Source organism: Girardinichthys multiradiatus, chromosome 5 (assembly GCF_021462225.1).
Source record: "Girardinichthys multiradiatus isolate DD_20200921_A chromosome 5, DD_fGirMul_XY1, whole genome shotgun sequence".
In the NCBI taxonomy this organism is placed as follows: Eukaryota; Metazoa; Chordata; class Actinopteri; order Cyprinodontiformes; family Goodeidae; genus Girardinichthys; species Girardinichthys multiradiatus.
The window spans coordinates 8,688,431-8,704,541 of NC_061798.1; the positions used below are offsets into that span (position 1 = coordinate 8,688,431).

At 39.3% G+C, this 16,111-nt stretch overlaps 1 protein-coding gene across 1 annotated transcript; it reads right to left on the reverse strand.

The window, feature by feature from the left end:
* Positions 1-1,837: 1,837 nt before the first annotated feature.
* Positions 1,838-16,064, reverse strand: LOC124868757 (bMERB domain-containing protein 1-like). Its single transcript, XM_047366318.1, has 6 exons — positions 15,820-16,064; positions 11,593-11,713; positions 8,881-8,954; positions 7,231-7,345; positions 6,074-6,144; positions 1,838-3,697 (listed from the first exon to the last, which is right to left on the reverse strand). Exons 1-6 carry the CDS (start codon positions 15,896-15,898, stop codon positions 3,585-3,587), a joined length of 573 nt encoding a protein of 190 aa, XP_047222274.1. The 5' UTR covers positions 15,899-16,064; the 3' UTR covers positions 1,838-3,584.
* Between the last annotated feature and the right edge of the window lie 47 nt (positions 16,065-16,111).

A 16,111-nucleotide genomic window follows, 5' to 3' on the forward strand; every position in this document is an offset into this window, starting at 1 on the left:
CGTGCAACATAGACTGCCTTGTTCCTTCCCCTGAACACATATGCAAATTAGTAAAAATACCTACAATGCACCCAATGTGTCCAAAAAACCATGGCAACGGTGTAGTGGCGGTCACAGAGGGACTTTGTCTACACACCATGAGGTGTATTTGTAGTGAATTATAGTAAACCTGGTATGCTCATCACAAATTAGTTGCCCATTATTTAATTAAAAATGTTTTTTAAAAACAGGTTGTATTGTTTTTAAACACAGAAACAACACAAACCATATTAACAACCCCTTCCTCCAATGGGCTCCCCCATCGCAACTTAAGGGTTGCAATGGGGGAGCCCGAGTCCATTCAAAAAGCTATCTGCCCATTAATAGTAGATGCTTTCTATTCATCAAAGCAAATTCATCTATGATGGTGCCCTTATAGCACTGTGAGTGCAGTCATAGCTCTGATTACGTTTTGGAAATTTGTGATTGTTTAGCCACAGTTTATGGGAATTTTATATTTACCAGGGAACATACGGATGAGGCCATCCCATGTTGCTGGCATGGCACAGCTCAGGGATAACTGAAATACCCGACCTCTGAAAAGCACCCGTTGCAAGTAATCCCAGTGTAGTGACCACTTGAACCGGCACCAGTATCGTCTTTCTAGTGTCCCTCTTAGCATTTTTCCATCAAAGGAACCAGTTGCCTTCGAAATTTGGTGTTTTGTTGAGCACTGACGTGCGTTTCCACCAGTTTTGGGAACCAAGCATGAATCATTACCAGTCAGTGCTACACATCGCCGAGGGAAAGCATGGTAGTGAGACAGCAGAACTTGCTAAGCTGCAAGCAATGTTCCTGCTAATGCCAAAAGAGAGCATCCATAAACTGCAGTTAATACGGAAAAGGAGACGGCGACTCCATGCAAGAACAGTCGCACAGAGTCGCTGTCCGCGAGTGTAATGGAAACAAGTAGTTACAATGTGTGTTTTTCAAACATATGAAAAAAACGTTCATATGATATGTTCTACGTCTTCGCCACCATACTTGTTTTTATTGTCTGCAGCTTCGACCCGCCCACGGGTGAAATTACAGTACGTGCAGAAGAACCAAGTATTCTGCGTTGCCTGGGTTAAACCAGAGTTTGCGCCCTGGAACCTTTTTTTGATGGTGGAAACAAACACACATAACCAGTTTGAAATCACGTTCGAGAACTGGAACGGGCTCCAAATCGGGTTGGTGGAAATGGGGTATATGTAAGGCTCGGGCCAGTTTCACGCAGAGCTCCAAGATGATTGCCCAGGCCATTCTGAAGCAGCTAATAAGCCCCTCATATATGGAAGCAGGTCAGTTAGAATCTCTGAAAACACACTCCCTCCGAATGTTTCCATTGGTGATGTCCTCCAGCTGTGCCAAAGCTGCCATCGTCCCACAATTATTAGCATCTCTTTGCAGCTACATTCACATCTACACGTGACAAAAACAGAGGACATTTTTACAGCTTGTATCGGGTTGAGGTTGTTTCATTTTTTGAGGTGTCTCGTGTTACTGTGTGAGACTAAATGTGGTTTACTTTCAGCACTCCGGTTTAAACAAAAAGAAACTCAAATTCATGAAAAAACCTCGGGTTCGATGTTCCGTGAGTGAAAAAAAACACTGTATGGAGACAATTTTCAGTGAATTTGGGTGAGTTTTAGTACCTTGTAGTTTATTATTGTCGATTTAAAATGTTTGCAGGGCTGTTGCACATTTTCATAGCAGGTGAAAGGTTTACGTGGATTACAGCACACTTTAACACAACGTTAATTTTTGTACATGCCAAGTTGTGCGTGAAACATTACACCACAAGGCTTTTTATATATAGATATACATATTTGATTTTTTTCTTTTTAGCAATTCTTGTTACTTTTTTAAAAGTCAGACTTTAATATATACTAAGATCACTTTGTATGATGTTTGCATGATGATGTCATGGCTTTGTGATATCTCCTCTGCTCATATCAAGAAGGGAATTGTGGACCTCCATAAGTCTGGTTCATTTTTGGGTACAGTTTCTTTATGCCTGAAGGAGCCATGTTCATCTGTTCAAATAGCTTTATCATAGCAATTATCATAGCAAGGAAACGGGTTCTGTGTCCGAGGGATGAAGGTGTTTGTGATGCAAAATGTATCAACAAAAAATCTTCTGAAAATGCTGGCTGAAGCATCCGCCCATGTGCTTCAAGATAATGTTACATTATTCACAGCGTAACGAGTCCTGCACCAACATGGACTGACAAGCCACACAATGAGAAAGAAGCCATTACTCCAACAGCAACATAAAATGTCAGATTAGAGTTTGCCAATGCACTCAGGGACAGAGAAACCAATTGTTCGAACACAATGACCGTCGTTAAAAATGGAAGGAATACAGGGTAGGCTTGCAAACCTGAGAACACCATACTGTGAAGTACGGGGGTGGCAGCAGCATTTTGTAGGGATAATTTGCTGTAGAAGGGACATGTGCTCTTCACAAAATACTGTGGATGTCATCACGTGGAAAGAAGATTTAGTGTTTCCTAAGCAACACCTGAAGACCTCAGCTGGGACGTTAGCAGGAAACTTAAATCACAAATGGGACTTCCAAATGTTCAATGACCCGAAGCATATCTTCCAATCAGTTACAAACTGCCCTAATGACAACAATGCATCTTGGAGTTGTAGTGGCAGACAAAAAGCCCTGATGTTAGTTACAAAACTAATTTGTGCAGAGAGCTATAAAGGTGTGAGTGAGAGGCCTACAAACCTGACTCAGGAACAGCTTATGTGTCAGGAGGAGTGAGCCTAAATTCCATCTGTTCGACTTTTATGACTCCAAGTCATAAAGTTTCAACGTTTTTCACAACAAAGTAAGAAAACTCAAAAACTTTTCTGTCTGTCACTATTCTGGCATTTAGTAAAAATAAATCATTTTGATAATCTTAAAAGATCTAAAACAGGAAAAAAGGTTATGTTTATGTAAATATCTGCATTTTAAAGCTAATTAAAAAGGGTGGAACCTCTGTTAAAGGAAAAGTGGATCCTCTTTTATAAATGCCCATATTTGTCTGGAGCCAAATCGCACACAGCTTTATGCTGACAGACTGGTCGATTCGTTTTCTTAGTATTATCCCCCTACCACTAATTATAAAGTTCTAGCCGTTTCTAGACTGGCCTGTTCACTGAAAAATTTTAACTTTTTGAAAAGGAGATGACAATTATCGGAGATGCACGTACACTTTAAATATACAACCTGTGGGTACGTCGTGACACTTGAATCTAATAATGTGCATTAACAATATGCTGGCATGAGTTGTGCTCGGCTGTTCGGAGCCTTTAGTGTTGGGTGTAAAAGAAAGTAGTAACAGCAGGGTTGGCTGGGATGAGAAGCAGAAACAAAGCAGGGGCAAAACAAAATGAATATTCTGATTCACACCAAATCATTTTTGCAACACAATATTTTCCACTGATGTGCAGAACTCCATCAATGTCTCTTTGCATCTCTTTCTCAGACTAAATAGGTGAACTTGGTTATTCATCTCCCTTGGAATGGTCACCTTGCTCTGGGAGTCTTTGTTTTCGGCTCTTGTCTACATGATGGAGCACGTAAAACCACAACACTCCTTTAGGAGGGTGAGACCTGTCTTGGTGAAAGGCGATGAAGTCTGTTGAGCCCTGGCTGGTACTCTTCTTGATGATGCACCTAAAGTGCAAAACAAGTCAAAGGTTAACAATGAAATAAAACGTAGTCACATACTCTGGGTCTAACTACACTACGAGTCAAAAGTTTGGACACACCTTTGTCATTCAATGGCTTTTCTTTAAATGTATAGCTCCCTACATTGTAGATACATAGTGAAGACATCACAACTACACAAAAGTATATCGAATTATGTAGCAAACAAAAAATTGTGAAATAACTCAAAACCTCTTTTATATTTTAGATTCTTCAAAATAGCCACCTTTTGCTTTTATTATTGCTTTGCACACTCTCTGCATTCTCTCCATGTGCTTCATGAGGCGGTCACCTGAAATGGTTTCCCAGCAGCCTTGAAGGAGTTCCCAGAGGTAGGAATACAAATAAAGACACCATTGAATGAGAAGGTGAGTCCAAACATTTGGCTGGTAGAGTAGATCTTATGATATAAAAACACTAAATTAATAGGATTCCTTTAATGAACTGAACTGTGTCTGGCGAAGTACCTGTAAGCTATTTAAAAAACCCCGGATTTGAAGGTGAAAGAGGCAAAGACATTCTCAAAATGTAGGGAATGGCCCCTTTAAAGCTAATAATAACTCCTATACAACACTGTGGAGGAACTTTGACTTGCAACTCTTTGCAAAATTGTTTTCATTTAGCTTCACTGTAAGATTTTTATTTTCAGTTTTTTTTAGCCATTCAGGGTGAACTTGCTGGTGTGGTTTGAATATCTCCTCTGCTTGATATTCCAAATGTGCTTGACCTTACATTCATGACATTCCCCTGCAGGATTTCTCCCTAGAGAGCAGAGTTCATGGTTCAATCAAGTAGCATTACACTATCGCCACTATGCCTGACTGTAGGTACAAGCTTCTTTTTCTGTTTAAGTTTTTACAAGTCATCTAAGGTTGTTTTTTTTTTTTGATAAAAGTGCTGTTGTGTCCTTGATCAGGGTTGACTGTGGCTCAATGAAATGAGTGATTGTCATACAATCAGAGTTCCTCCTTCCTTCCTGCCACATGCTCCCCCGGTAAAGGCACTTAACCCCGAATTTCCTACCAATCTGTGTATCAGTGTACTAATATGTGCCTGTTTGTGACTGCAACTGGGTGAATGTGGCTCTAGTGTAAAGTCATTTCAGTGGTAAGTATTACTAGAAAAGTGCTATAGAAATTAGATGCTGTTCTGGATTCTACGCTGGATCCCACCCTTACCACACTGACCTTGAATTTCTTTAGATCGCAGCTTGTTGGGTTCTTTTTTTTAAATTATTTAGTTAATTCATGTGTCAAACAGGTCCTATTGAGGTGATCTCTTGATTGTACAGGTCTAGCAGTAATCAGGCCTGAGTGTGGCTTGTGAAATTGAGACAAACATTGGTTAATACCAGTTAATTTAAGAGTTAATAAAAGGACAATTACTTTTTCACATCGGACAGTGTTGGTTTAGCTAGCAATGTTTCCCTAAATACATAAAACCACCATTTGTAAGCTGCATGTTGTATTTACTCATGTTATCTTTTTCTGATATTAAAATTATTAGGCACAGGTTGAGGATTTCAATCATTGTGGACCAATCAAACCTGGATTAAATTATTGTAAAATGTATGAAACCTTTACTGTAGGGAAACTAAGAATCCCCATTTTCAAAAATAAAGTATTGCTAAAATCTTGTCTCATTCTTGCTAACTAAATACCATATATTATTTTGTCTTATTTTGTCCCAGCAGTTTTCTGTTGCAGGGGGACATTTTTTTGGCCAAGTTCAGCCTTCCCTGACGTATGCACCTCAAGCCCACAATCCAGCCAGTAAATGTACTGGTTAGTACTTTAAAAACACCCCACAGAGAAATATCTATCACATCTTCATTATCTGTTGCAAAACCTTGCATTTGTGGAACATTGGAAAATGATTTATTTCCTTCCTATTGCATTTTAATGTATTGTTGCAAGACACGCTGAACAAAGAAGGAAGCACTTAAGGAGCTCTGCGGTTCCTGCCACAGAACGACATTGATCTGTTTGATTAACACACTCCCCCCATGTCACATTCTTCCGTGGCTCCAACATTGATGTTTACATCATAAGAGTTTACGACAATGTATTTGACTCTGTTGCTGAGCAAACACCCCTCCATCACTTGAACTCCCCCTCCTCCAGGTTGGGAGGGGGGCCTTCTTTTAATAAATAAAAGAAATCCTGTGTTTTGCATATACCATGTGTCTTTTTCCCCTCCTGCAGGGAAATGGTCTAGAATTGAAGATAAACAGAATAGGACTGTAATCTGCAAGCCAATGTAGGATCCGTAATCTGGTTTGGGACCAGCTGTTAAAGTTTTTTAAAACTTCTTATTTTGTTTCCAATTTTAATGCTTAAATACCTGCTTTCTTCATATTTCTTGGCAAGCTGGACTTCAAAAATTCTGCCATTTCTTTATCTTCTTCTTTTTCCCTGAAAACAAATTTAAAAAAAATAACTAAGAAAGAAAATCCATGAATATACATGCGAGGTGGGTAAATACAGACCTAGTAAAACCTGTGTCTACACTCATCATCAGTATGGGGGTCATGTAATTGTTGCTTTTTCAGGTTGGATTGATTATAAAACAAATAACATCATTGACCTTTTAAAACTAGTAAAATGCACAAGTTTAGTTTTTTTGTCCATTTCATCTAACCCACACAAGGTCAGAAATGTCCAGACTCAAACACACATCCCCATTGATACTTAAACAAATGTCCCTAAGCAAGTTATGCCTCAAACACATGCTGTTTGCAGCCATCAACAAGGTCCTGGCATATTTCTAGCTGGATATTTGACTGCCTTTTTTATAAATGAGTGAACCAGTACCAGTGCCTGCCACTGCAAAACACACACACAGCATGGTGCTGTGGAGGTCCACAATTCTCTTCCTAATATCTTGGTTGATTTCATTAGATTTTTCCATGATGTCACATAAGGAAGTTGAGTGTTTTCTGGTGTTACCTTCGAATACATCCACAGGTGTGCCTCCATTCAACTCAGATGTGAATTAAACGAGAAATGTACAAACCCATGACATCATCTTCTCTTTTCTAAATTGTTTAAAGAGATAATGATCACATCGTATGTAAATGTCTGACTTTGAACAACGAAATAAATATTCTCAAAAGCTTCTCTCTCATTATTCTTGTAAGTAGAATTAATTTAGTAATTCTAACTGACCTGAAACGGAATCGTCCAGACACGAAAAAACACATTGTGTGCACTCATGCATAACGTGTAAATATTTGGTTTCAGCTGTATGCTACTGAACTGGGAAAGGATTGACCAAACTTTGGCTTTCCAGTGTTAATGAACAAGTGATTTTCTCCTGGGAATGAAATGTTTTTGAAGCTTTTTTGCTTTAGATAACTATATGTCAGAGGTATTATGTGTGCTCTGCACCCCATCTTTAGATTAATATAGGAGAAGAAGTGTTTTATTGCATTTTACTTATTAATTCCCAACATGTTAGATCAAACAGCAACATAATGCATTATAGAGTTTGAAACGCACCTGAGACGTTCAAACTCAACATCATCCACTAAGAAATCTCTGGTTTCCACCAGTTTGTGAATCTGGTGCAGCAGCTCTTCTTCCTTCTGTCGATCTTCATTGGACTTGTCCTTATCTGGAGCACAAACGTAGAATACATGTAAATGTTTAGTCTTCTACACCTTTTATAACATTTTGCTCATGCAGGATACGTCCCTACAATCAATATCCAGTAGAAATCTGAACATTTTTAAAGACAATGGAACTATACAGCATGTAGCGTTTCAGTAGTGTGTGTGAGAGCAAATTCAGATGTCCCTAACGGCCCCTCATAGTCTTCTGTCCAGTTGTCAACAGATTTTGGTTGTCAAAAATAAAAATAATAAAAATAGATGAGAATAGATAATTCTATGTAGGAGCCAATCACAAACAAAAGCAAGTACGCACTCAGAAGTGCCCTGTGCAAATAAACAGGAGAAACAATCCCATTTGGGGAGAGGCAGCGATGACATACCTGCTGCTGTGAATAGCGACAACAAAGGTTAACAAACTGTAACAGTCCAGAAAAGCTGGAGCAGAAAGCAATAAAAGAAAAAAAAAGTCAGCAACTAGGTCATTTATAATGATGCAGCTCAACAACCACTGCATGTTTTAAGCATCACAGCTTTTGTTTGTTTTTCCTCTTGTTCCGCTGTGGGCGGTAGCAGCCAGCTAGTAGCACACGCAATTTCCTCATTTAAATAGGGCGGTCTGCACCCCTTTTGTACCTGTTATCCACTGCACGCACAATCTTTGAAAATCGCATGCCACAGGCTACTTGATGAACGTGCATTTTTTTTATTTTGTCCAAGCAATTTAGCGCCTCTTCTAAAGATCAGGTCCTAAGTTTCTCTGTGAGAATACTCTCATTATAAGAGATTACTTAAGTATTTTGCTGCTTCTAACAGGTTTTCTTCCGGGACTACCCTGTATTTAACTCAGTCCGTCTTTAGATCAAATCTGTGCTGCTGTTTCTGTTTATACAAAGTGTCCCCACAGTATGATGTAGCCACCACCATGTTTCACGGTGGGGTTGACATGCTAGGGGTGATGTGCCCCGTTAGTGTTCTACAACACAAAGGATTTTGCATGTAGGCCATTAGATACCCTCAATGTGTAATTGTTTTCACTGGATTTTATTTATTACCATTTTGTTAATTTGTTTGTAAAAAAAAAACATTTACCAATTTACTAGTCATTTACAATTTTCCTCTACTTTGAGTTGGTTGGTCCCAGTAAAAAAACATGGAAGTTTGCAAGGTACAGTATAGTACTTTTATAGAATGGGAAAGGAGGGCAGTTGGGTTGAAAGGGTCCAGTTATCATAGGATGCTTTGCCACAGCTTAACAGTGATGCTGAGTTTGCATCTGGATCATTATTGACGTTTAGACCAAGTTAAATGAGTAATTTTTCAGGTCATTTTTGAAGCAAAGTAAATGCCTCTGCTCATTTCCAAAACACACTGCTGCACACACTCACTGCATTGACCACCAGATGTGGTGTTACATTTGTGTTTGAATTAAGCAAAAACAAATTCAAAATATGAAGATGTAATTAATGAGCTATACACAGCTAAACAATGGCTTTGTATTCCTTTCTTTGACCACCATAGACATGTGAAAGTCTCCTACCTGGTATAGACACTAGTTTGTGCAGCTCCCTCTTCAGCCGAGTGATCTCTTTGCACAGCTGAATGTCATCCATCCTGCTCAGACAGGGTAGCACAGAAGAAATACACACAGTACAAACAGAGAATCAACACTGGCAATCACCTCATCCAGGGTTGGTAATTAGCTCACTCGGTGATTGGGCTGAAAAGAAAACCTTCCACAGTCTCATGCAGTTAAGAGCTTTCATGCAAAGCAGGAAGGAGATGGAGTCTTACTGACATCAGCGTGAAAATGTCAGACAGCCGTGTCAAAATGGCAGCAATAAATAGGTATGATTGGCACTGCAAACCAGGTCTTTGAAGCTGCTAGAACCATGAGAAAAACATAGAAAAAGTCAAATTTATTAATGGATGTAGAGCAGCCCTGACTGATTCAGATGAAGTGAGTTGGAACCTGGGATGAAAATCTGTGGGAACTGAAAGGATTCCAGAAAAAAACCTCTAAAATAAGTTTTTATTGGGGGTTTCTTTCATGTAACAGACAATTTTTCTGTTCAACCCTGTTTAGAACATGTGAGGAACTCCTAAAAGGAAAGAGAATAGGGCAGAAATCCATGTAAGTAAAATGAAAGTCGGACCAGAAACCTCCGAGATATGTCTGAAGCAAATGGCTGTCACACCACATGAGCCTGGATCATTATTGTTTTTGCTGTGCTTTCGTGGTATCTGTGGATGATTAGTGACACTGAGGTGAGGAGGAAGACCCTGCATACGCTTGCCCACAATTATATACATTCATCACTGTCGGGCATTCAACACTCACCCCCACTTATCCCCACTTTCCTGAAGTCTTTACATCATTCCTCACATTCCTTCTCCTCTGAATGGTGCCGCTGCCTATCTACCACAGGAGCATATGAATAAATATCCATGCACTAGCATGCTCAGTGGAAGCAAAGGTGGAAATACTGACATTTTTTAAAGAGGACAGCTTGAGTGAAAATAAAAGAGAAGAAGACAAAATAAATAATGGGGTTCTGATACAATCCCAGACAGAAGTATTGACCTTTTTAAGCACAATATTTTTAGGGTAAGAATTTTAAATCAGTCATTGTGTTTATAGTTTTTCTTAGGTCATTCATTACAAATGTTTTTTTCATTTAAGTTTCTCATACTGAGAATAGAACATGTACAGCACTTCAAGTCAGGCATTCAAGTCAGTTAAATATCTAAAAGAAGAGCGTGATCAATAAAATAGTGATAACTTAAGCAGCTGTAAAGCCTTAAACCACATTTTACTTTTCTATGAGACAGAAAATGCTTTATATGTTCGTTTCTCAGTTATACACAGGACGATCTGTCAGGCACTGTTGTGGAAAGTGTGATCTCTTCTGTCATCATCTGCTGGGGAAGCAGCATCAGAGCCAAGGACTTAAAAAAGCTCAGCAAGCTGATAAAAAAGGCTGGCTCTGTTCTGGGGACTCCTCTGGAACCTCTGGAGATCATTGTGGAAAGAAGGATTATTCATAAAATGAAGAACATTATGGAGAACCCTGAGCATCCTCTTCATGAGACTGTCCTACAACAACAGAGTGTCTTCAGTCAGAGGCTTCTTTAGATCTGCTGTAAGACGGAGCGCTACAGGAGATCCTTCCTGCCCACATCCATCAGCATCTACAACGATTCTTTGAAGAAACCTGCATAATATGAGCTATAACAACATTTAATTTCCCTTTGGCATAAATAAAGTATTTTTGAATCGAATTGAACTGATCACTGGTCCCGCAGCGTCACCAACCCCCACTTCTTGTGTAAATAAAAGGTCATAAAATGGCTTTTGAATGACATTTCCCCCCCAAAAAAGTTCCTTCATACAGGGCTGTTTGATTTTCTGCATCAAGGGCCTTATAGTTTTGTTACAGCAATAGCAAAGAACAACTTAATGCCATCAGTGCCTTTCTCAAACAGAAACCAAAAAATATCAGGATCTAATGAAATGTAATTTGAGACAAAGTGTAGAAGATGTGGGTGCATTTATGACTTCAATTTCTTAAAGAGATATTATTAAATCTGACACTTATGACCTTTTAGAACCTTGCAGAAACCATATTTAATTATGTTTATCCCACTCGTCAGCTACTATCATTTCAGTGGTTTTCTATGCCTGTTGATGCTATTCAGGGTCACAAAGGAAGACATAACAGAGATTATAAACATAAATATTAAAGAGCAATGCTCAGGAAATAACAAGAAATAGTTTCTGGGGATTTGAGTGGCAACTTAAGTATTATAAGACGTTGGAAACTGAATGGGAACACTCAAACTGATTGAGTTTGAGGCCTGCTTTTATTTCTGGTAGTTTTATAGAGTGACAGAAGAGATTCTTCCTCTGTCTTTCATCCCTCATACTGACCTCACTCTGAGATCTGTTGTCCTCAGAAAAATCAGTGTCAGAGAAAGCATCACATTCTTTCACAATACTGAAGATTTATTTCATGCACTTAATCAATTATTTTAAGTTATTTTAATTGACAAGGTGGATTATACTACATGTTTCTGCCATTTTTGTTGACACTCCTTACATTGATGATTAGGACAACATCCCTTCAGTTGTAAACCAAGAAATTAAAAATTGTCAGATGTGGTACACGAGTAAAAATTTTGGGGTTTGACACTTTCTGAGATAAAATAAATGGGAAAAAACAAAAACGTTTTGTAGTGCAGCTTCACTTACATGTATCTGAGCTCTGACTCCCTCCTGACAAGGATGTCCCTGATCCTCTCAATCTTGAAGAGCTCCCCCTCGATGTCATCCACAGTGATGGTGGAGTCTGCCATGGACACCACGTCATCCTCTGACAGGGAGAAAGAAAAGGTAAGTCTTGCTCAGTGCTGGAAAAAACCTAACATAATGTCTCATAAAGTATTAGGATTGCTGTTTTTATCAGAGGAGTTTACAATTCTTCCAATTACCGCTCACCAACAGGGAGGCCGGCTGTGTGTAATACAGTTTTCAAATATAAACAACTCTGGCAGCGCATAACAATAAGCCACTATAAATGTGCATGTTAAACAGCTGCAGCAGGTGGAGCTGGGAAATTGCTGCTCGCTGTAGAGCAGAGCAGAGCGTCACAGCCAAATCCCAGTTCGTCAGTGGCTGGCATGGCTCACATAGCTGTTCCTCACACACACACACAACACAAAGTACACATGTACACACATGACCGCACACAAAAACTGTTTAATTGGAAAAAGCCAGGGCAATAAAGCTGCACACTGTCAGTGCCTGCACAGGAGTTCGGCTTCAAAGGCTTTCTGTTAATAGCTATGAATTACAATAATTTGTATGGATGCCCATTTTTTACACTGATTGCTGTTCTGCATTAATATATACTGACTGAAACGAGACAGAAGCAATTATAGTCGTTGCTTTTATGTTTGAGACTTATTGATGACTAAATAAACAATAACACCTCAAGGGATAGTTTGGAATTTTGAAGTGCGGCTCAGTGAAGTTGTCATCAGTAACTGTTCTCTGACTTAAGTAGATTGAAGTAAAATTTTTGCAGGGACTTCATAGATACTTAGAGTGGTGTTAGGGTTTTATGCTTCCAACTTTGTGAGAACAGTTTGGGGATTTCTGTTCCAACATGAGGGCAAGGTTGATAAAAACACAAATGAGTGGAAGGAGTTGACTGGCCTGACCTCAACCTGATCGAACATCTTTGGTATGCATTATTTGGTATGCCATAGACAGGCTTCTAAACCTTGTGGAAAGTCTTCACAGAAAAGCTAAAGCTGGTATAGCTACAAAGGATGGGACGACCTCACATTAAAGCATGTGGATTTAGAATGGGTAGATACTCAAATTCATCTGTGTGAGAATGCAAGATAAGCAAATACTTTCAGCAAAACACAGTATATGTGTGGAGCACAATCACACAATTACAAGCATGCACAAGGAGCATAAAGCAGCTTAGACAGTCTTATCTAAACTTTCTCAAAACAGATCTGTGTCCCACTTATGGGTCAGGACCCGTTTGCAGTGAGTTGCAGGCCTTCATCTGGGCAAATAATGCCAAGGAAGAAAAAGGCAATCCAATCGCATCTATTTACAGTAGGTAGCAACAATACAAGTTGACACCCATCATTTCACACCATAGAAGTCACCGTGCATAAGCAGGTTTGAAGCAGACATATGAGATGATTTTTTTTTACTGAGAAACAAAAGTATTACGCCTGGATGCCCGACCCTTTCGGAATCAACACAAAAATCTTCATGTTGCCTAGCAACAAACGCAGTCAGCTGGTGAGACAAACATGTCACTGAAAGCTGAAATTTGCAGATGTTAGCCTCTCTCAGTTCTGGTGTTGAACTTCAAAGTTCTCGAAAAACGTGATCTCCAATCATGAACAGCGTTCATTCACAACCCCGCTCATTATGTCGTGACATCTACATGCTACCAGTAAGGGAACTATTACTGATTATAAGCTCACAGAACCTTCACTTCAAAAACACCAAACTATCCCTTTAAGTTAACTTCAGACTTTCATCTGCTAAGCAGTTAGCTAATGTTGGCTATGTTCAATAACCTAAGTCATAAAATGTATATAGACAGACAAGATTTTAGACTGTTTTACATTCAATGTGAATACAAAAAAATAAATGTATTTTAAACCAATGGTTTTGATGGGTCATTTATAACATTTATTTATATCTTTTTGTTTTCTCACTTTAAATGTTACATGTTTAAGCATCAACATCTACCTTTTTTTTTTATAAAGCAGTTCATAATAAATGCTCACAGGCTCGTGACAACAGCCCAGACGCAAAAATGTCAGGAAATCATCTCTTCCTGTTTGTGAATTGATTCATCGAGTATCTAAGGTTAGCTGGCTGCAGAGAGGGACATACACAAGTAGACACCAATACCACTTCACTTTCTGACTCTCCTGAGCCCTTAAAACCCACCCTTTACACACCTCACTATTCAGCTCAGCGTTGGAAGGTCATCTCTTTTCAAGCTACATTCAGCCTTGAGCAAGGTAGAACTGACGTTCAAAGTGCAGCAAGGGTACTTCTTCACTGCTTTATAGTAAAAAGACAGCAGTGTGCAATACTCATTCAAATTAGATCTGTTATAATTCAAGGCTAGCAGCAGAATCTTTTCGGAATGTATTAACCACACTTCATGATAAGTATTGCTTTAAACTGGCATATTCCTGCTGCAACAGCGACTTAATTTTTGTCAATTACAGCTGGAGTGTAACACACAAATGCAGAGAAACACTGTAGGCTATTCTTCTACCCTGAGAAACCTGCCAAGTCAATGCCAAGTTATTGTAATCCTGAACTGGATCTATATGTTTTGATGTAAATGATGACTTGGCTAAACTGAGTTAAACCTTGGTAAAATTTATAGCACTTTTTATTAAAAACACCATATGGCTCTAAACGTTAAAACAATCATACAGACATCTTAAAGCGTGAAGATACAATTTTACACAACCACAACAAGCCTGATGGAAAAACAAAAAGAGCCACATTGTGTTTGTGTTGTTGGACTGCAAATTGATCTCACTGTAGAGGTGACAAAAATGTTAGTTTATCAGAAAGCCCAGATAAGCTCTCACGAAAGGAAGCCTGGTGCCACACATATTTTACATACTGATATATGCAGCTGGAGATAACATGTTGTACCTCAGAAGCTCTGAAGAACAGGTTATACCATCACTGAGCAGTTATGAGTCATCACCAGACCTTTCTGAAATACTCCTTGCTTTACCCAGGCTTACTCTTTTCCTCACTCACTCTCAGTTACCCATTTCTTGTTATTTTTCTCCGTAATGCAACCATATAACTCCATTCCTGGTCCAACCTCCTGCAAATATCAGTTAAACTGGTGAGCTCAACTTGAAATCACTTCCCAAACTCCACTGCTGTACTTTGTTCTGAGCTTCCTGTGGCAGATGATCTTGAGAAGACTGTACCTGATTGGGGGAGGAGGACAATAAGCACAAAAGTATTTATATCCCTTCAAAACTTTTAGATTTTGTTTCATTAAATAAAGGGAGGCGTTATGTTACAGACCGACACAAAGTAATGTATATTCCTGAATTGGAAGAAAAATTGTAGATTTTTTCCATAATTTTTGTAAATAGAAATCTGACATGTATGACGTGTATTTTGGTCCAGACCCTCGGAAACATACAAACTAAAATGTCCCTGTCACCATTGAAGAAAAACATACCCACAGGATCATGCTGCCACCATCATGTGTCACCACAAGAATGTGTTCAGAGTAAAGTGCAGTGTTAGTTTGCCTAGACATTGTGCATGTAGGTCAAAAAAAAGTTTAGTTGTAGTCTGACCAGATGATCTAAGTGTGTTCCTTTGTCTTCATGATGCTTGTTTGTTCACCAATGTTCTCTAAAGCCCTGGAGAAAAAAAAGAACAAAACTTCAACCTGTAAAATACTTTGTGTAAAGAAACATTTTTAGCAATAAACACGATGAGACAAGCCGGTTTAACTTCCGACGGAAAGTGTGAGTCATCACTTAGAAACTGAATGGCTGGACCACCAAGGACAAACAGGCAGGTGATCGACACTCCAGAGACACCTGCAGATTCTTGACATTTCCAGAGCTGCAGCCTGTGTAGCTGTTAGAATAACAGACCCATTGTATGACCAATTAAAAAGGGAAAAAGCCTCAAAAGTACTAAACCTTCTGAAACAAACCAGGAAAATATGAAACAACAATGCTTCAAACTCTGATTTGGCTCATATATACAATTACACTGGACTCAAATTCACTTGTAGCAATGTTTTGTTGAACTGCCTTCTACAGTAATGCCTTGTGAGAGTCTACGGTAAAATAAAAGGTGACATCATATACACAAAGGTCAGATTTAACCCAGTCGGTAGACAGACAGAACAATAAGAGCGTTGTTTAAAAGAACCTGTTTTTTTGCCGTCTCTGCTCCACGCGGTATGCTCCAGTGATCCATACTGATGAGCAGATCCTTGCTTCTTCTCCATCGGTGCTGCAGCTGCTCTCCAGTTGTGGAGGTAGGGTAGCAGCAGAGACAACTACAGGGGAGGCTCCTGCAGGCGGATTGTTGATGTATTTCTGAGTCATCAGCCGTCAGTCATCAATGCACCGAGACGAAGACGGCAAGATGTTCCAGAGGTCCCCATCAGCTCTGGCAGGAGATGGTGAGGATGTGTCCATGTGTTTCGAACACACAGCAC